Here is a 19,416-nt window from a genome sequence, read left to right as displayed (position 1 = left end):
ATGGCGAGTCCACGGCCTCGCCGAGACAACACCTGTTAGCACATCCGAGAGCCTGCTAGAGGTACCGCTTGGTGTGCCGTTTGTATCACGATTTTCTGCTCGCCACTGCAGTTGAAGATGGGGCTGTGCTTGTGTGACGTGTGAAATAAGCACGATGGCAAATGTTTCTTTCACGCGACGAACAAAGTATCCTCGAACATAAACGAGCGTAGCAGCTCATAAACCTAGATGCTATCCACTATTCCTAAGTGAAGTCTTCTGGGCTCAGCGGTGAGGATAACACCTGGTCGTACATAATGACGCCAGTTTTACTTTGCACAATGCCATGACGGGGAGGCAACAACGGCCTCACAGTAGGGTACACATAAAATCGATACAACTTCACTACCAGCCTTCTCGCGAGCAAACCTCCATCTATTCAAGACAATGCGGCGTTATCAATGCCATCAAGCCTACCTGGGATCAAGACGATGCCCACAAGAAGCAGCTGAGGCACTGGAACAGATTCTATCTGGAAGCTGGCAAGAACGGTCTGAAAGGCGAGCGGGAAGGTGGCAAGGAAGCAGAGAAAAGGCCACAAATGTGGTTTACTACTAATCGAGATACACCTGATCCACTGGATTCATCCAGCTCTGAACCTGCATGCATAGTTACCTGGGCACGTATCATTACAATTGAAGATGAAATCCACTAAATCCCGAGTTCGCCCCCAGACACGGAACCATGAACGCCTGAGAAATGTTCGCGAACCAACCTCGTCCGATCCAAGTGGACAGTGCCGAACAAAACTTGAACGTGAACATCTTCCCCCTCCGCCATACGGATGAGCTCGCGAACCCAGTATCCGGAGGGCATTGTGCTTCTCGGCTGCTAATCTATTTCTGAAAACGAGCCAACGTCCGCGACGTCATGAGACTAAATCTGTGATCGCCTTGCAACACGACGCCATGTACATGATGTCAGCCCGGCTAGAATCTCCTGTGATGCTCTTATTTGTGAAATGCAAACTACTTAGCCGTGTACTTCTCCCCGCACAACGTCTCCGACGAGACACAGATCAAGCACATACCTTCTTGGGACATTTGATCTTCGTGTCGTTCCCTTCGCGGGTCTCATGACCCTGAGCTCAACCCGGTTTGACCCTCGTGTCTTGCCTCCAGAGCCATAATCTAGATGGCTTTCCAACATGGGACTTTAAAACATCGCAGCATATGCAACATATCAAACGAACCAAGGCCTTATCCCAACTAGCCGGTCGTGTGCGTATCTGTTGGCGGCAGGCTCCGGTGAAGAGAACTAGCTGTATCTGCGTGGCGCAAGGTCGAAAAGGCTGTATCCAACATCAGCGCCGGCCGGTTGTTGTCAATCCTTGATTACTACGTCGCATAACTTTGGATGTGACATTCCCATGCGCCATTCTCAGGGACAAAGACATACCCAAATGGACAACCAAAAGGTGCCCGGAAGCGCGCTGGATTATTGTACAGAAGCTCACTTTCAATCATGTCGCATCATGCAGATCCAGCCAAAGCACACGAAGACGACGAGGTCTTCATGGCCACATGGGAGAGAACCACCATCCGCACACATGTGACATCGCGATTGCTTCATGAGAGGCTTCGACATACGATGAGAACAAACGGTTCGTTCTATTCTATGTATATACTTTGGTGGCAGTCTCTCTATATGGCCAGACAAGCCAGATCTGCGGCGAGAACTTCTTGCGGGCAATCCTTCGCAGTTCGCCCCCAGAAAACCAAACTTGTAATCAAGCACCGATAACTTGTGTATCATTCGCAGACAACCCAAACGACAAAAGCTCCGAAACAGAGAACCGTCCCCAATGAAGACATGTGAAAAAAAAAAAAAATAGTTGACCCCCCAAACACCGATTAATGCTGTGCAGTGTAAAGCAGTGGACGCAAGCGAGTCAGGAGTTGATGGCTTGCGAATGACGCTAGTGGCGTATTAAAATGATAGAGTGGCAACGTTGTAAAGCGCCAAAAATTGACTGAGAGAGATCGTCTTCACGACATCTCGACGTCAGTGTCCTCGTCACAGTAGACGAGAGGGCCCCATACACGCCAGTGGAGAAGACCAAGGTGTGCGAGGCGAGTGGCCATGTCTGCGACACTCCCATCGTCGCTGGGATTGCGGGCGCGGCCCCGAATGGACGCGTCAGACGGTCCAGTAGACGCACGGCCGCTTGACGGCAGGCGACCACCCGTGGCTACCGAGAATAGGGAGACGGCACCGAGGTTCTTGAAGGTCTTGACGCGCTGTTGCAACTCGACCACAAGGCGGCGACGGAAGTCTTTCTCGACTTCTTGGAATAGTTCCGAGGCTGTCTCGCTGAGATGGAGGTCGAGCATGTCCTCAAACATCATGAGGTCACTGGTAGGAGCATCCGAGAAGCGGAAGATCTGCAAAGCAAGAGAGTCCTTCATGGCTTGCCAGCGCTGGGCCGGTTGACTCGTGGCAGGGCAGGACTGGAGCAGGGACACCAACGAGGCGTACAGCTCCTGGCTCTTCACCTTGCGATCTTGAGGCCGCGTTGATGCGGGTCTTGTCGGGCAGACGAGCGAGGAGCGAGGGCTGGCATGCGGAGAGCCGGCAGAGCTGAACACCATGCTCGACCGTGCGGATGAAGTTGACTGGCAGTCCGAGTCATCGTCCATGACCAGGTCCAGGGGTAAGGCCGCCCCTGTCGTGGCAGTGGGCTCAAATGTAGGCGATGCCCGGTCAAGCTTGTCGTAGAGGCGCATGCAGAGTTCCAGGTTGATGGCGTCAAGCATGTCGGAGCGAAGCTTTGACATCCGCTCTTCATCAAAGAGGAATGTGTTGGGGAACGCCTCGGATCTGGAAGGCATGATCAACTCAACGATCGACTCAAAGAAGATGGCCATGTCACCAAAGGCCTGTGCAGAGCCCTGGTGGTGCTGATCAGTCCGCTCGCTCATCCGGGTGTACCAGTCCTTGGCAGCTGTGGCGTCGAACTTGCCCTCACGCAGCTTTTTCCGGAAGAAGCGGTCCTCGAATGCCACTGTCTCCTCGATCAGGACAGGGCGGAGGCAACGGATCTGGTGGTTGGCAACATCGAGCTTCATAGCTTCGAGAACGCTCAGCAGACTGCGCATCCCCTTGACAAGCTCGTCGATATCGTTGTTCCGGTTGCCGTTGGTGAGCTGGGTGTACATCTCGTCTACCCACTCGTCCCTCATAGGCGCACAGTGAGACTTGAGAACGCCCGAGAGCCATGACGCCAACTTCTCCAGGTCGGCCATGCCGTGCGCAAACTGCTGCATGATGTGTGGTACGTTGAGGCCTTCGGCCAGCTGCTCGCGATCCTTGTGTGGCACAAGAGTGTTGATGATGTCTTTTACTGAGGAGAGCAACATCGGCAAGCACCACTCCTGGCCTTGCCCATACAGGCTCATGAAGCTGTCACGATCAGTCATGAACATCCTGAGCTGGGAAGCCAGAGACTGCCAAAACTGCTGTGCTCTCGCCTGCTTCTTCTGGCCCTTCTCGCCGTCAAGATTGGGACGGAAATGCAGTTCGGGGTCAAAGTTGATGTCGTGGTGGAGCTTCGGATTGTGAACGATCTTGTGGACATCCAGCTCGCTCAGTGTGGCTCTTGTGACGGGAGGTTCGAGCTTCCTCCGACTCGAGAAGTAGTCTGATTTTTGACTTGACGGTCCAGGTCGGGACGATAGTGTGGTAGCAGGCGAAGGGCTTCCGATCTCGACAGGCGTGCTTGTCCCAGAAACGGCTGGGATGACTTTTGGTTGACTGATGCGAGACGGAGCCTTGGCCTCGGTGCTAGAAGGCTGCTGTTCTGTGGTGGTCTGCATAGATTGCTCGTCACGGTAATTCTGCTGCTGCGATACGGACTCGCGCCGCCCGCCTACTCCGTGTCCGTCCATTATGAGAAGTAAGATAAGAGCGACTGGAGAGAAGTCTTGGTTCGCTGGAGCCAAGGCGTGCTCTCTGGTGAAATGCGCTATACACTGGCACGGATCGATCGACAGACCTGCAGAAGCATAAATGTTAGTTGGGCATCTTCTCCTATATATGGCATGCCTTGGGCAAACAATGGCCACGGTTGGGCCGCTGTAGGTAGGGGGGTACGGATGAGTCTCGTGAACACGGTTGCTTGCAGCGCACGGGCGGTTGTGTGATTCGAGAGTGTCGGTGCTTTGAACAGGTCGAACAGCCGGCTGGTAAAAGTGCCCAAGCGGGTACAAGCCATGTTGTGTCCTACCCAGCCCGGCAGCCGGCATGAAGGCCGGCGAACGACCGATCGAACCGGACCATGAGAGTCGAGCGGTAGCCCACGGCGAAATACCCGGCCCTGGTGATGGAACTGTCTGGTACTTACCGGTGATTATGGTGCCCCGTCGTGTTGGAATCTCACTTGGCGTATCCGACGCCTGTTGCTCCTCTACCAGAAAGGAGTGCTGGGGATCGAGGGTGGCGTAGGCGTTGATTCTGCCAGGTTGTCTCTTGCAAGGGGGTGAGAGGTCCTGTCCAGGAAGGAATGCGGCCAAGGAAAGAGGAAGGCAGAGAGACAGAGAGACTGTGTGAGAGAGAAGAGAGAGAGAGAGACCGATTACGGAGGCAGCGTGACTGTGCTGTAGAGCCAGCGAGCGTTGACGAGGGCGTCTATGGAATTAAGGAAATCGGGAAGCAGGGGGAAGAAGACAAGTCAACGAGCAAGGCATAGCGAGGCAGGAGGAGGTCGTTCTGCTATAAAGAAAAAGGAGGGCACGGGGGGGCGGTCCAGGAGCGACAGCACCACAGCTGGAGTGCGGTCGCAACCGCGAGTGATAGCGATCGTGGTAAGGGGAAGGGGTGTGGAGGGGGGTGTGCGGGCCAGGCGAGAACGCCGGGGCCGGCCTGGTGGTGGTGGTGGCCACATGGGAAGCTAGAAGGAAATTGACAGCAGCGGGCAAGTCAGGAACCGCAGGGTCCTCTGGGCTAGCGTAGGGAGGGATTGCATGCATGCAGGGCGAGAGATTGGGGAGGGCAGGCGTGGGCAGCATTGATGCTTGCAACCCTCCCACCCTTCCCTAGTAATGCACCTGCATTAGAAGCGCCAGCTAGCGCGCTGCCTGCGTTGGCGTACCGGCCATGTAACTCGTGGGCTTCACCGCAGGCAGGCAGGTACAACCTCACGACCATCCACCAAAGGTGGTGGGCGGGCCTTTCCCACCACCACCCCATGACCTTTGCAGGAGGTGGCCACTGGCCCTCGCCTCGCCCTCTGAGTGAGCTCAGCATGGCCACCACCCCGTCCTTTGGGTGATGCCTTTCCGTCTAGCGTGCCAATTGCACCATCACTGCCCTCACGAGAAGGCTTTTTTCAATGCCGCCAGGACCATGGCCATGACCTCGCGGCCCTGCCGGCTCCGCAACGCCGCTCCACCCCGTCCCGTGAACGGATCTAGCACGACAAGACGAAGCCGGGATCTCTCAAACTCCAACCTTAACACCAGACAGCCGCCTCTCCGCCCTATTCCGGCGCCCGCCCGTGGTCCAGCTCCCTCGCTGTCATCGTCACATTGCGGCTCGTTGTGCACTGGCTGACTGCAGGCGCTCCTGCATGCCTGGTGTCCTCGTCGACAAAAGTCGGTGGCTCGAGCCCACGATGCCCGCCCGCCGAGTCAATTCGAGATCGCCACATTGCCCGCACGCCAGGCGGACGGTTCCAGGGAGTGCCGACGGCTCCCCAGGGGCTGCTCAGGGGGTCCATATCGGCCTACTAGAGACAAGTGTGCGAGACGGCGCCAGCCAGTGGCTGGTCGCGACACGGCCTGGCACATCGAGCCAAACCTGCCCAACTTGGAAGCGACTCGGTCACTTCTACAGAGAGGGTACCTTGTTAGACTGTTGCCTCGATAGTGGCCGGCATGGCCACGGCGTTGCTGCACTCGAGTCCCAGTCACTCTCGACATTGGTGCTATGATCAACATGGGCCATCACACGGCAATCCCCTGCAGGCGGCGCGCTGATCCACCATTTGCAGCGGGCCCAATCCCTCTGGCCTTGCGAACAAGAAGGTGACTCTGCAACACGCGCCTTTGCACTTCGCTCGCCAATGCCCCTGAAGCAAATCCTTCGCACCAGCACGGAGCTGAGACGCCTTTGCCCCTCCGTGAAAATCATCAAAACTTGAAGCAGGTTTCGATGCATAGTACTGCGCTCTTATGAATGCTTCTTGGCCAAGCAGCATATGGGTGCATGTGAACACAAATGCACCACTGAAGCGCCTTTGCTCTGGACACGGTAACTAGATGAAAGACACCTGTGGGCGCGCTTAGGTACATGGCGGTACTTCTGTACAAGCGCCACAGCACCAACTACAACGACTCTTTGTGGCTTTCAATGCTTCGCCAGCCTTCTCAAAAGTTGGTCCAGAGATGACTGTGAAGCTTCAAATAGCCCTGACTGTGCCGACTCCGCCATGGTGTAAGGTGAGAGCACCTCACCCCGAAGTACCCGGCGCAAGGAGAAAGGCCAGCCCGGCGCAAGGATGTTGAGCTTCTCGACTCTCTCGAGCAGCCACATACCAAGGGAATCTTTTTGCGAAGCCTCGATTAGCAGGCATGAATGTCGCCAGCTCCGCGACGGTTTACCCACATTGCGATACCTCCCACGCAGCACTCTTACGTGCCGCCCTACCCATGTCGATCATTGGACAAAGGCATCACTCGCTCACACGGGCCTCAGCATTGCACTGGGATTTGAACAGTGTGGCCCTGCGCGATTGGTCGTCGGAGCGAGTGCCAAAGCGGACCAGACGAGGCTAGATTCCGAAACGATTGGCGTCCAGGGCGGTTTGCCTCCGCTTCGGTGTGCCGAAACCTCATCGCTGCGCGCCGCCGCCCTTTTGCACACGACATGTGGCGGTCCCGCTAAAACGAGACAGGCCAGATGGGACGAGAACGTGAAGCCAAGCCCAATCCCGTCCAGGTGTGTTAGTGTACCTCACATTACAGACCAATCTCGACCTACTTTGCAAGTGGCAAGCCTTGTCTGCCGTGGTACAATTCGCCACGGGCATGACACCACAGCGCTCGACATGCGTGTGCCTCCCACGTCTGCTCGATATTGATTGTGTGTCCGATAACACGACCTGCCAATTGCAAAAGGCCTGTTGAGGATACCCTGGGCGACGAATATGGAATGCAAGGGCATGAGACTGACTATTGGCCATAACAAGAATGCAATAACGGCAGGGTCTCATCCCCCACTGTCTGGACGGACGGATTCGCTTCCCGACAACGGGCCACTGCCAGGTACGACGGCAAACCACGATCTTCACCAATAATAACAACCGTGCGCGTTCAGCCCCCCATACCAACCCACTATTAAACATGCACGCATCACGAAGCTCGTCTATTGAGACAATTCCCTTCGTATGTCGCCCTAACGTCCCGGAAAAGGCTGGCCGCGATGTTGAATCGATGCTTCTCCTCAGGCTTCAAGGTCTAGGATTCTTGCGCGCTGTGTCTAGGCAAGGCAAGGGGGGCACCGAGAAGCACCACAACACTGTCGATTACGGGACAAATGGAGAGCAGGAGCGGATCATCAGAATGGTGAGTGCCTCACGGCTACAACAGTCAGCGCTTCGCCGCAGACGTGCAGCATAGCCAAGGAGGCCGACCGATGTGCCCCAGTCGAGCCCCGTGGAGGCAGTTGAATTGCTCCTCCCGCGATGCGACGCCTCGTGACGACTTATCGGCGGTCGTTATTATTCCGGCCCACAATACGCCATCCACCCACCCCAAATTTGGGGGCCTTCGACGGGTGATGTGAGTGACAGTGGCTCCAACCCTGCCGGGGCTGTGGTCAGAAAAGGATGGTCAAGCTACAGCCGAGTTGTACAGCAGCACTGTCTGGTTTATTCTGTTCACAGGCTCGCCTGCGATCCCATCGCTGCAACTGCCCGCAATGACGCGACATCGAAACCGTGCCGTGCCGTGCCGTGCACGCTTCCGTGTGCATCAAGCAGCAAGCGTGAGACTGGGCATCCGAGATTTCGGTACCCTACCAGCGATTGTTCTGTTGCGTTGGCGAGCGACATGACCACTGCAAATGAACAAATGAGCCGCAGCGACTGCCGCAAGCAGGGACCGGAAGCTGGGAACCGTGAGAAGCCCACACCTCGTCGGCCCCTGCACTCGTGGGACTGACAACCTGGCAGAACCCTTCGAGAACGACTCTAAAACCTCCACACCCCGAACCCACACGAGGCCGAGATGCGATTTGCCGGTACGGTGGCTTCGGAGAGGGTCCCAGGCTAGCAGGTCCCAGCTGCCATGGGAAGGGCCAGCCCTGGAGTGTGACTGTGGCCGGGCGTCGCGCCCGAAACCGGCTGGGGTACCACATCCCTCAGCTGAAATGGCATGGCTTCGTGGGTACCTCATCAACGTGGTTCTAGTGGGCCCGCCTTGGAGAGTGTCCGATGCAGATGAGCTGCACGCACACTTGGGCGCTCCTGACTCGTCCGCCCTCCAACTCAATTTGCTCGTGCTGCCGTTTTCCAAGCACATCGCATCCAGTCGCCGCCCGCTAAACGGACGACCTCACACTTGTATGGACCCGCCACCACGCTTATTGCAGAAGTACAGCCACTTGTCAAGGCCAGGACACGTAAAGCCGGCGCCCAGAGTCATGCTGGCTTGAGAGCCACTGAGCGACATTGCCACCGTTGCCACCCAACGAACAGCGTATACGACAAGCGCTCCACGGGCTTGCGAATGCTCCTTGTCTTTGCCGATTCGCAAGAACTGGGACATTATCCACGAGAAGACACCTTCCCGGCCTGCCCAGCATCCCGTGGGCTTTTGAATGAGCCCGTGCTGGCCACGGAGGTATTAGGGAGGTCACAACAGTCACAGCTTAAGGTTATGTCCTGGTCGTTTTGGACCGTTCTCAGAAGGCATTAAGCGTCATGGCCAAACTCAATGTTGTCAGGTACACCATGCTGAGACCAGGAAGATCTCCCATGGGCCAATGTTGATATGGTGGGGCGAGCACGACGGGTGCGAGAGCTCAAGGCTTGCACATATGGGCTGTGGAGCATCATTGCGGGCATGGTCCCTTGTCGTGGCCCATGATCCTGGGGTTGTGCCCCCAAGGCGTCGACACCGTGGGGCCGAGGTCTAGTCAACGCCCATGGGCCCCGTGCGCACTCCGTGTTCGTTGGCAATCTCGGAGACAACAAGCAACCCTGGTCTGATATCGCGAGGTTGATTGCCCGCTATACCACGCAAAGCGGCCACCCGGGGCTGGCACAGCACAGACGCACACAACCTCTCTTTCGTGAGCAAGGGCGAAGCGAATCCGTCATTTGCATCTGAGATTGCTCTGGATCCTCCGAGTGTGGCCACGCAGACGGAGCCTCAATCACCGGCGCGACTGGGTACTCCGAAAGAGGGATGTAGTTGTCATTCGTCCCTACAATCCCCCCAGCGCATGGTGATGTTATTTCTCCAGACAACGACGTCCATGCAGGCTATTCCGAGCACACGCTACGTTGTATAACACCGACAGGTGCTTGCGGAGGAATGTGGATAAGCGTTCAGCATCAATTGGGTTGCGTGCATGGATCGGGACCAGGCGGCCGTTGGCATGTCCGCCTTGCTTCGACTCGCCTCGCCGGGCCGGCTGGCGGGAGACGGAAGCCACGAGGGCGGGGCCAGCATGCCTCTGCGACATACCCACGCGAGCGTGATCTCCGTTCGACTTGGGATGACGAGGATAGGGCCTGTTCGGTCAAGGTTTGTGGTTGTCGGTGTTTGTTTGTTTGTTTGTTGTTGTTGTCATGTATTTTTCTTCGTTGCTGTCCGACGCTGGCGTCGTGTTCTTGGCAACATCGCTACATTCCAGAGAGCGCCCTCCCGCCACATCGCTGACCGACCCGGACCGACAGAGGGCATTCATCTGTCTTTTTTCTGGAAACGTCACGCCCTTTGTCGGAAACTTTTCCACCGTGTTTGTGCTGGGCGCAAACCTTTGTGTGCGGAGGTGGGCAGAACGGCCACAGCACAAGCTCGGATCAGATCCAGCCACGCCGGTCGCGGACGACAAGCGTCGTGATATTTACTAACAACAAAGGTCGCACTTGACCTCTTGCGCACCTTGTTGCGTCCTTGAAGTGTTTACACCAGCGTCGTGCAAATGGGTTCTCTCGCCCGGTACGGTGGCGTCTCCCGCAAGCGGGAGGGACGATATTACTCTCTCCCTCCGTTTCGACACAACGCTGTCGTCAGCCCAGGACTATCAGAACAAAACTCACATATTCCGCTCTTGGCTCACAAAGGTTGGCACATAGGCTTTGCTCGGCCCTGCCTTTGAGCGTGACCAAAATGATGCAGCATTCGCCATGCTCGAATCACATCTTGTTGGCGCGTGCAGGAGCGTCTGCATGTCTCCTTCATCTTTTTTTTGTTGCTCATCCCACAAACATTGTTGACCTGGCGTGGCGTGTCTGAGCCGTGCCCGGAAGTGCAGCGATGTGCATGCAGCAATGTGAAACATGCAGCATAAACAGCCCGCCCCTCGAAAGGTGCTCCATTGTAAACATGAGGGAACTTGGTTGTGTCTCCTTCAACTTCTTGTTCTACTGATGGTCGCGGGACTGGCGGCCTGCGCTGGTCACCAGGGGAATGCTTTGTCTGGTTTGTTCTCTGAGCACGGGTACATTGCGCATGGCGCGGGGCGCCCGTGTGTTTCATGGTGTCTGGTGCGTTGTTGGGCAGACGCCACGGCCAAGATTGGCAGAGTACGCTACCTTGGGAAATCGTGAAGGAGGGAAAGTGTTTTGCTAGGCTCATTGCGCCTGCACGCACAACCACAGTCGCTTCAACCCCCCCTCCCTCGTAAACAAGGTGGGCTTGAAATATATTGGTCGTGAATTTGTGGTGGGGGTTGTCGTTTGATGACGACGACGACGATGACGACGTTGAGGCTGAGCTGCGTGGCTGGCTGACGATAGATCGCCCCCCCCCCCCCCTCCCCCCGGAAAAGCCAGGGCGGCGGAGGGGGGAGAGGTGAAACAAGAGTAGAGTAGATAAAAAAAAGAAATGAAAATCAAGCAGAGAGATAGCAGATTAGTGCAATCTTTCACTCTTGGAGATCAGGAACATCTGCACACCTGGCATAATGTGTTTGATTTGTTTTTGATGCTTTTTTTGTTTTTTATCCTCTGGTGCGGTCGGTAGGTCCCGGTCGCGGCCCGCGCAGATGGATGAAATACTTTAGCCTTTGCGACTACATGTGTAGACGTGTGGTGTGTGTGTGTGTGTGTGTGTGTGTGTGTGTCTGTGCCGGTGTCTGTGCCGTGTCACAACTCATCTCAGCAACAACTGGTTCCGCCAGGCCAGCAGCCCCATCATCCTTTTCTTCACAGATGGGTGGTGACTTGCCAAGTTTTGCAGGATCCTGGTGTTTTTCGGCTGATGCCACACGAAAAATCTTCTTCTTCTTCTTCAGTAAAGGGGTGGCGATATGCCCGAAATAGATGATGATGATGATGTGCTCAGCTCTCTGACAGATGTCGTGTGCTGGACCTCCCCAAGCCTCATGCTATATGGATGGAGCCAGCAAGCAATAATTTCATACCTGCAGAGCTCCAAGAGACGGCACACAGTCGCCACCACCACCACCACCAATATCCCGAAAGGTGAAACCTGCCTGAAGCTGCCCGCCTTGTGCGTGTGTGTGTGTGTGTGCGTGTGTGCATGCGTACGTGGCTGCGGCTGCATTTGCGTCTGAGCTGTGTGTGTGTATGTGTGTGTGTACGTGCGTTGTGCCGTGCCGTGCCACTGCGGCTGGCTGGCTGACTGGGCTGGCCGTGGGAGAGCAATGGAAAAAAAAAAATATCACTCACGACGTCCGTGCTCCCACGACAGCTCGTGTGTCGCTGCGAGTGGGTTGTTGGTGTCTGGGTGTGGTATTGTTCTGTGCTGGGTGCTACTGTTACGAGTGAGTAGCAGTCACGGGCTTGTGCTGCGGTGCATGTGTCTGTGTGTGCTTCAGCTTCGGCCATCAGCTTCCGTGCCGGCGGAGAGCGGCGCTCAGATGCAACTTGTCAGTGCATGCGATGGTGCATTCGGGTATCGCCGATGGCAGGGCAAAGGCGAGCAGCACGGCGGCAGGAGGATGCAACATTGGACACCTTGGTACTGGGGCGATGCTTGCTGCATCTGCGTCATTCGCACAACACCCGCCGTCGCCGTCGTGGTGGATCGCTGAGCCGCATATCGTTGTTGGCTTGCTCCAATACGATATAGTATTACCTTTATGCGTGGAGCGTGCCGCAGGCTCCCTTCTGAGTGGCTCAATCGGCTGGGCCAAGCCGTTGAAGGAAACCTAAACTAAATTTGAGAGTTATGGTGCGAGGCGTCGGGCTATTCAGATCCATGTGCTATAGTTGCATCAAGGGGAATGTCACAACCGCTGACCACACACACGACCACCTGACCACCTGATCACACAAGCAGCCTATCCGTCGTTTCGCACATGTCTCGCCATGGCCTCTACGGAACTCCCCTAGAAGCAGGAAATGGTGATATTACCAAGCCACCATATTGCAATCTGCACGGCTTGCACGCCAATACAGGTGAACCCCGGTTATGCGGACCTCACATAAGCGGATTCCCTCGCTTCTGCGGATGAACTGGCTGTTTCCTTTCAAAACACATGCGATTCCGCTAATCCCTCGCGTTCATCGATTACGCACAAAGCGAGGCCATCGCCACCACCTAAATCCGCTAATCCGAGTGAAATAGGGGCGCGTTTGGACCGCGTTTTGACCCCCCGAAATGGCACCCCGCGCCACCGCACCCTCCAACTTGAAGCCGTCGCGGCGACGCATTTCGACTGCGCAGAAGCTAGCCCTTCGCGAACGACGACGTCTCCGTCCGACAGACTCCCATATCGAGCTACAGCAATGGTTCCTGAAGCAGTACGACCAGCCTATCTCGACATCCTCCATTACCGACATCCTCGGCAGCCGTTTCGCGTACCTAAGCGAGCCACTACAGCAGCCACGCGCCCTCGACTTGACGCGGGTCAATAATAACCCTCACCGCGACCTCGAAGGCGCCTTATATATGTGGTGCCAGCAAGCTGAAAGCTCAATTACTATCACGGGCGAAGTCATTAAGGCAAAAGCACGGCAATTCTGGGCGCAAATGCCTCAATACAAGGACCAAAAGCCGCCGCAGTTCTCGAACGGCTGGCTCTATCGTTTCCAAAGCCGACACGATATAAAACTACGCGTACAGCATGGAGAGCTAGGCAGTGTCAATATCGTCAATACTGAGAAGGAGATGGCCTCAATCCGACAGATCCTCTCGAAGTATTCCCATGATGACATTTACAATTGCGACGAAACAGGTCTTTACTGGAAGATGATTCCGGATCGCTCTCTTTCGACGCGCAGCCTTCCAGGCCGCAAAAAGGAGAAGGCCCGGATCTCAGCCCATCTCTGCTGTAATTGGTCAGGTACTGACCGTTTACCAATATGGTTCATTGGCAAGGCAAAAAGGCCTCGCGCCTTCACCGCTGCGGGGGTCGATATCCGCCATATGAACCTAGAATGGACTCACAATAGGAAGGCCTGGATGACAGGGACTATATTTGAGCAATGGCTACGTTGGTTCGACCGCCAAATGGCTGGTAAAAGCGTCATTTTGCTGATGGATAACTTCTCTGCTCATGAAGCCGGATATGAAGCTATTCTGACAAGTGCGACCCCCCTACAAAACACCGCTATCATATGGCTGCCACCCAATACTACAAGCAAAACACAGCCTCTTGATCAGGGAATCATTGCAGCCTGGAAATCTCACTGGCGACGGTACTGGGTACGCTATATGCTGTCGGAATATGACGCCGGTAGAGACCCTCTTAGTACAATGAACGTACTAAAGGCTCTGCGATGGGGCATCCAGGCCTGGGAGCCAGATGTGACTCCTGAAACTATCACGAAGTGCTTCAAGAAAGGCCTCATGGAGGCCCCTAGAGACCCCCAGCAGGCCACACTTGAGGCAGCAATTGCTGCTACTCATGAAGAAGCCGTTCGCGAGATTACGTACGGCTTGCAGAGGCTTCAGGCTAATCATCACGTCAAGGAGGTGATGAACATCCATAACTTCCTGAACCCGGCTGACGAGAATCTGACTGAAGAATCCGACGACCTTGACCAGCAGATTCTCGACCAGTTTACCCCGGCAGGCAATAGCGACGACGACGACGACGACGACGATAATGCTGAGCTTGAAATTGAGCCACGAATCACCATAGTTGAGGCCCTAGAGGCCCTCCGCCGACTGCGCCTTTACCAGGAGCAATCAGGTGGTGATACTGGCCTCATTTCTTACCTCAATAAGCAGGAAAGGGTACTTACGAACTCATCAATTGAAGCCTTACAGCAGAGAGATATCCGCATGTACTTTCAGTAGAATACAGAGCCTGGATAGGCGCGAAATACCTCAAGAATGACCTCCCCTCAATACTGCGGATACCTCATTTTAGCGGATTGAACGGAATGTCTCCTTTATTCCGCATAACCGGGGTTCACCTGTATATCCATTAAAAGGGGGCCGTGTGCCCGGCGGCGCCTCACAAGCGCCAAACACACGCGCTGCATCATGGCCGCCACTAGATGGCGCTACTGGGGCTTCTAGCTTCAAAGCACCAGGTCGGTTCTTTCTTGTGGGGGGAGGAAACTGGGTGACCGCGTGGCTCGAAATAGAAACATTGCCCGTGATCCGGGAATCAGAGCGCGGAAGCTGTTGCAGGTCAAAGCTCAACGGTCTTGTCACGTTGGAAGAAAGTAGCCGGTTTCGCCCACGTAAAGGTCTGGTTGTTATGGGCTATGCATAATAATCTGCAAGTACAGTTGTGTGGCATTGGAGTAATCTGCTTTGGGCGCGTTTTGGTGGCCCTCATCAAGATTGCTCGTGGGCTTCGACCCAGGTTCCTGGACGAAGGACGTTGGTTCGACATTCTGCAATGCCCGAACCTACTATCAAAAGAGTGTTGAAACCTCAAAGGGGCGCTGCTACCTCGACGATTTGCAGCCAACAAAGCAACATGGTTTGGCAAGATGGATCGCCCGTAAGCATCGGGCCACTAGATATATCCAAGGCATGTTGCGGACCGTTCAGGTTGCGGCTCATAATCACGTCTTTAGGCATATGCTCAAACCTTTATAGCGGACACTGTGCCAACGTCCAATGTGACGAACTTCGTTCAGGGTGGTCATTAAAAAGAGCCTTCCAAGGAATAATTATGGGCGCGCACGATCGCGGTTAGAGCCTTCAAAACTTCCCGGATCTGTGGTCGTCGCATCGTCCAACTAGCTTCCCAGTCAACTAGATAATCAACGACATCAGGGCACACCGTGACCTTACGCGGACACTACTGATCTGGAACTCAGATAATCCTCAGTGTGTATCCGAGAGTACGGATATTGTCGTGCCTCGCCAAACCAGAGATCGTATATTGCTGCGTCTGACATCGACAAAGCTTCAAATTAGTGGCGGGTATCATCAGCTGCTGTGTTGTCATCACAATCCTCATACGAGTGCTGCATTCTCATCTGCCTCCACGGGAACAGAAGAAACTCTACGCTACAGAACAAAGCCATTATGATGGACTCAGGACCAGTCTCACTCCCAGGCTTGCTGTTATTCTTGAGTGAAATTCAAGGCCACATCCAGAGAGCACCCAGTTCACCCAATTTCGATCCTGAGACTCAGAAGAGCGCAATTAGACACCAGCTCAGACGACCTGTCACCTCCATCACTCTCTGGAACGACGATAGATATCAACTGGCGACAAGTTTCAAGAGATACTCCAGGTCCGCATGTTGATGACTTCGGCTACACTACCATGGTTCATCTTGCAAATTGCTGGAAGCTCCAGACACCGCCCGTGATTGTCAACCAGAGAGAGGCACAGTACATGATCGCTCCGTAAAGTTGTTGCTGAAAAGAAGCGAAATTTGCAATTTGCAAAGTCGAGCTAGAAGGCCAGACAGCATAGGCCATGCTCTCCATCGTGTTCATAGTCGGTAGATGTCTTCTAGTCGACCATCCTCAGACTGGTCGCTCTCTCATCTAGAAATCCATCACCAAGACATGGCTGGGAGCGGATCGCAAAGTCGCGAGGTCAAGCTACCCATAGTCAACCATTGCCAAAACACAACAGATGAAAAGTTTTGTGTGAAGCCCCTCGTGGCCATTCCGCACACCACCTCCATTGCCGATATGCTCGGTTGCACAGCCAGTCTTTCTCTTTATGACTCGATACAGCACCACAAGCTTGCCCCAATCAATGGCGCTGTGCTGTCCTTATGGGCACAACAAATCCCCCCCTCCCCCTCCTGGCGCTCGCTCCCTCATAACCAATTAACTCCGTGCGCAATGATATAAAACCCAGCAAAGAAGAACATCGCCCCCATGGTCGTCGTCGTTGTCATCGTTATGATGTGTGTTCCAAAGCGTGATTAGTTGAGCATGACGGAGACCTGCATGGTAAAAAGTGTAAGCGGCGGGCAACCTGGAGGCTGTGATTGCAACTTACGGCCATGACGACGCAGCAGAGGCCTATATATGGGCTGAGACGCTCGCCTATCCGCGCGGCCTTCCAGAAGATGCCCATGACACTAGTTCCAGGCACATCCGACGTTAGCTTGGCGTCTACATATGCCGCGATCTACGCCATCGTAGTCTAGCAGCAGAACGGCGTGGGAGGACTGGGAGCCGCGACCGGATACTGACCCTTGCTTATTCCGGTCGAGGATGGTCGGAAAGATCTGGTGCACGTAGGCGCATGTGCATATCAGGAGCAGCAGGACGAGGAGGAGAGACTGGAAGTTGAAGAGCGCAGACTGTCGGAACGGTGTGAGACGTTAGCTGTGTTGTCGCAGCAGGCTCGAATCCCTCCAGGGTGGGAGGGGGAGGGACACTCACCATCTTGCTGGGTTGGAAGGCGTAGACTCGAGGTAGCTCTTTGTGTGTTGTTGCAAAGTCGTATCGGGGCAGTGGCCTATGCTGGTCGGAATCAGACCAGCGCGTCCGGGGCGGTGCACTGTGGTATCTCGTTCGTGGTTATGCAGACAGGCGCTCAATGTGCTTGGGTGACGGCCGATGTTCAGGGACGGGGAGGTTTCAATGTTGCCAAAGTGCACCTAGGGAGCTCCTATCGGTCGTGGTGGGCTCAAGTAGTGTGTACCTTTATGCTGCCGCAAGTGGGAGATATTTTGGCAGCCACGCCATGTACGAGGTACGCGGCACTGGTGGGGACTGAGGCCCGCAATCTGGCCTCCACGTCATTTTCTGGTCGTCGCGTTCTGCCGCTTTCCTAGGTTAGCCTTGCACATCCGAGCCTCAGCCTTGTCCGCGCCCCGGCAAGCTCGTCGCGACAACCTCAGGCAGTCATCGCAGACGCAGCGCGTGCAACTGTTACCGTCCTCGTCCTGCCGTGCACTTGACCCGCACAACGCCGCTCACTGCTACTTCACGGCCGCATACAATAACGTTCTTCTCATCAAAGCCACGAAACAAACCAACTCCCCTCGGCTATTGTCCGCGCCACCTTCACCACTTTACGCGCGGCGCATCCCACACCCGAACCACACAAAGATGGAGCCCCGAGCCCGCGCGGGAAAGAACGTCGGCAAGGAGACGTTCAACCCGAAAGAAGGTCAGTTCCTCTAACCCACTCGTCAAAACATCACCGCGCCCGCTTTCCACCCACCTGTTGTTCTCGTCTACTGACCCAACCGCCCGCCTTGGGTCCTTCTTATCATACAGTTGCCAACCTCCTCTTCGCGTACGGCGATGTCGAAAAGCCCCTCCCCGAGACGGTCCGCGTGGCCGACGAGATCGTGACCGAGTTCCTCGAGGGCGTGTGCTTCGAGGCGAGCCGGCGCGCCCAGGTCGCCGGGCGGCAGAAGCTCAAGTTTGACGACTTTGAGTTTGCGCTGCGCCACAGCCCCGCGTACCTCGGCAAGGTGCGCAACATGATTGACAAGCGGCAGCACATCAACAAGATGCGCAAGACCTTCAACCAGGACGACGACACACTGGCCAAGGAGGCCGAGCGCGCGGGCAAGAACGGCGCGGCGAACGGCGCCTCGGGAGGAGCGGGGCTGGAGGACGAGCTGCTTGAAGGCCTGAGTGACGAGGATGATATTGCCAAACCGTCAGTGGCTGGATCGGCAAAGGGGGGCGCCGCGGGGCCCAAGAAGAAGAAGAGGAAGCGCGAGCCCGTAGACTAGGGGCGTTGACGGGAGGCCGGCAAGCAAATCATTGCAGAGATATCTTTGGTATAGTGCTTGTGAACGCACACGGGCAAGGAGACTCTTGCTGCTTTCGGAGCATTTGGGAACGTTGGGCAGTGAAATGGACCAAATCACACGGGATTCGGAGCATATGGGATTTGAGCATTGTCATTCATAGCGCTGGCGTTTGGGCTGAGATTTTCAACAACAACAACCGCATAGCATGGTCTCGTGGGGCGGAACCATAGATCAGTCGAGCAGCGGCAGCAATCGCAGATACAAAATATGGCCATTTGCAAATATGCTGACATACAATCTCACTGCTTGAATAAGTCCTGCTTCGAAGGGCTTTGTGTCGAGGCTGGGCAAGGCCGTCCCTGGGTTGCTTGGAGTTGTCGTAGGCAAGCCTAATGCATCAAGGTGTTCGACGACGGACCTCAGATGAGATGGTATCTCTGAAGGCTCCCACAGCCGGATACTGCATCCTTGGTGAATCACCGACTGTAGATGATGCGAAGCATATAGAGCCTGTACTTCCAACATCCTACGTCTATTCGAAATCTCTCCCTTGTTCCCTTCTTATCAACCCACGCATCTCGCTCTCTTTCAAACGCTTTGACACAAATCTGCGTCTCCAACCGTCCTGGGGTTGAACCCCTAGACCCCCATCCGAGGGATGGGACTGAATGGGCCCCTGTATTTCTAGCTACCTTGTCTCGTTTCCTCCAGAACCGTTTCGCGGCAGGAGGCATTTGATACACCAAGCGCCGTGTTGTGTCGTGCCCTCTCACTTGATGATGATGATGATAAGGAGGAGGAGATACAAATGCTTTCTTTCTGCAGCCACGAGTCTGACCGTGACATCTCAAAGACCAAGTACGTTACAATGTGGCCGTATGTAGCTACACTCGCTACACTACGCTTGACAGGCGGACATGCAGCCTCTGTCTGCATGGCCCGCTGGATGCAGGCTGCATGCAACAAAAAGTGGAGGTGCTCCTCTTTGTGTTCCAGCCCCACGTCCTGTAGTCCACTTCCCCGCAGCGTGAAAGGCCGCCGTCATCCACCTTCAGCCCGATAAGCACTCTGTCTCTTGCCCAAGCGATTTA

General features: G+C 55.3%; 5 protein-coding genes across 5 annotated transcripts; 2 read left to right on the top strand and 3 right to left on the bottom strand.

Annotated features, from left to right (window-relative positions):
- Positions 1-1,937: 1,937 nt before the first annotated feature.
- Positions 1,938-4,407, bottom strand: B0I36DRAFT_29842 (putative camp-mediated signaling protein SOK1). The gene is made up of 2 exons (XM_046151951.1): positions 4,382-4,407; positions 1,938-4,033 (listed from the first exon to the last, which is right to left on the bottom strand). The coding sequence occupies exon 2, from the start codon at positions 3,924-3,926 to the stop codon at positions 2,028-2,030; it is 1,899 nt and encodes a 632-aa protein (XP_046007390.1). The 5' UTR covers positions 3,927-4,033; positions 4,382-4,407; the 3' UTR covers positions 1,938-2,027.
- A 5,807-nt stretch (positions 4,408-10,214) lies between these two features.
- B0I36DRAFT_29827 (uncharacterized protein) lies at positions 10,215-10,929 on the bottom strand. Its single transcript, XM_046151944.1, has one exon. It carries the CDS (start codon positions 10,842-10,844, stop codon positions 10,323-10,325), a length of 522 nt encoding a protein of 173 aa, XP_046007389.1. The 5' UTR covers positions 10,845-10,929; the 3' UTR covers positions 10,215-10,322.
- Positions 10,930-15,854: 4,925 nt separating this feature from the next.
- On the top strand, positions 15,855-16,545 carry B0I36DRAFT_29798 (uncharacterized protein). The gene has a single exon (XM_046151935.1). The coding sequence runs from the start codon at positions 16,098-16,100 to the stop codon at positions 16,452-16,454; it is 357 nt and encodes a 118-aa protein (XP_046007388.1). The 5' UTR covers positions 15,855-16,097; the 3' UTR covers positions 16,455-16,545.
- On the bottom strand, positions 16,529-16,997 carry B0I36DRAFT_367622 (uncharacterized protein; the record flags this gene model as incomplete). Its single annotated transcript, XM_046159500.1, has 4 exons — positions 16,529-16,549; positions 16,606-16,687; positions 16,803-16,912; positions 16,989-16,997. The coding sequence occupies 4 exons, from the start codon at positions 16,995-16,997 to the stop codon at positions 16,529-16,531; spliced, it is 222 nt and encodes a 73-aa protein (XP_046007387.1).
- A 407-nt stretch (positions 16,998-17,404) lies between these two features.
- On the top strand, positions 17,405-18,610 carry B0I36DRAFT_435068 (transcription initiation factor IID, 18kD subunit-domain-containing protein). Its single transcript, XM_046162744.1, has 2 exons — positions 17,405-17,727; positions 17,838-18,610. The coding sequence occupies exons 1-2, from the start codon at positions 17,667-17,669 to the stop codon at positions 18,302-18,304; spliced, it is 528 nt and encodes a 175-aa protein (XP_046007386.1). The 5' UTR covers positions 17,405-17,666; the 3' UTR covers positions 18,305-18,610.
- Positions 18,611-19,416: the final 806 nt, after the last annotated feature.

This window comes from Microdochium trichocladiopsis (assembly GCF_020744255.1).
Source record: "Microdochium trichocladiopsis strain MPI-CAGE-CH-0230 chromosome Unknown B0I36scaffold_10, whole genome shotgun sequence".
NCBI lineage: Eukaryota > Fungi > Ascomycota > Sordariomycetes > Xylariales > Microdochiaceae > Microdochium > Microdochium trichocladiopsis.
This window is presented reverse-complemented; position numbering and strand designations above follow the sequence as displayed.

What these genes read in the sequence shown, in the direction of transcription:
- B0I36DRAFT_29842 (XM_046151951.1), bottom strand. Translation starts at nt 3,926, where the DNA reads ATGGACGGACACGGAGTAGGCGGGCGGCGCGAGTCCGTATCGCAGCAG.
- B0I36DRAFT_29827 (XM_046151944.1), bottom strand. Translation starts at nt 10,844, where the DNA reads ATGAGCCTAGCAAAACACTTTCCCTCCTTCACGATTTCCCAAGGTAGC.
- B0I36DRAFT_435068 (XM_046162744.1), top strand. Translation starts at nt 17,667, where the DNA reads ATGGAGCCCCGAGCCCGCGCGGGAAAGAACGTCGGCAAGGAGACGTTC. An exon ending in GACGTTCAACCCGAAAGAAG is followed by an intron (nt 17,728 to 17,837) that starts GTCAGTTCCTCT and finishes CTTATCATACAG; the next exon opens with TTGCCAACCTCCTCTTCGCG.
- B0I36DRAFT_29798 (XM_046151935.1), top strand. Translation starts at nt 16,098, where the DNA reads ATGTCTTCTAGTCGACCATCCTCAGACTGGTCGCTCTCTCATCTAGAA.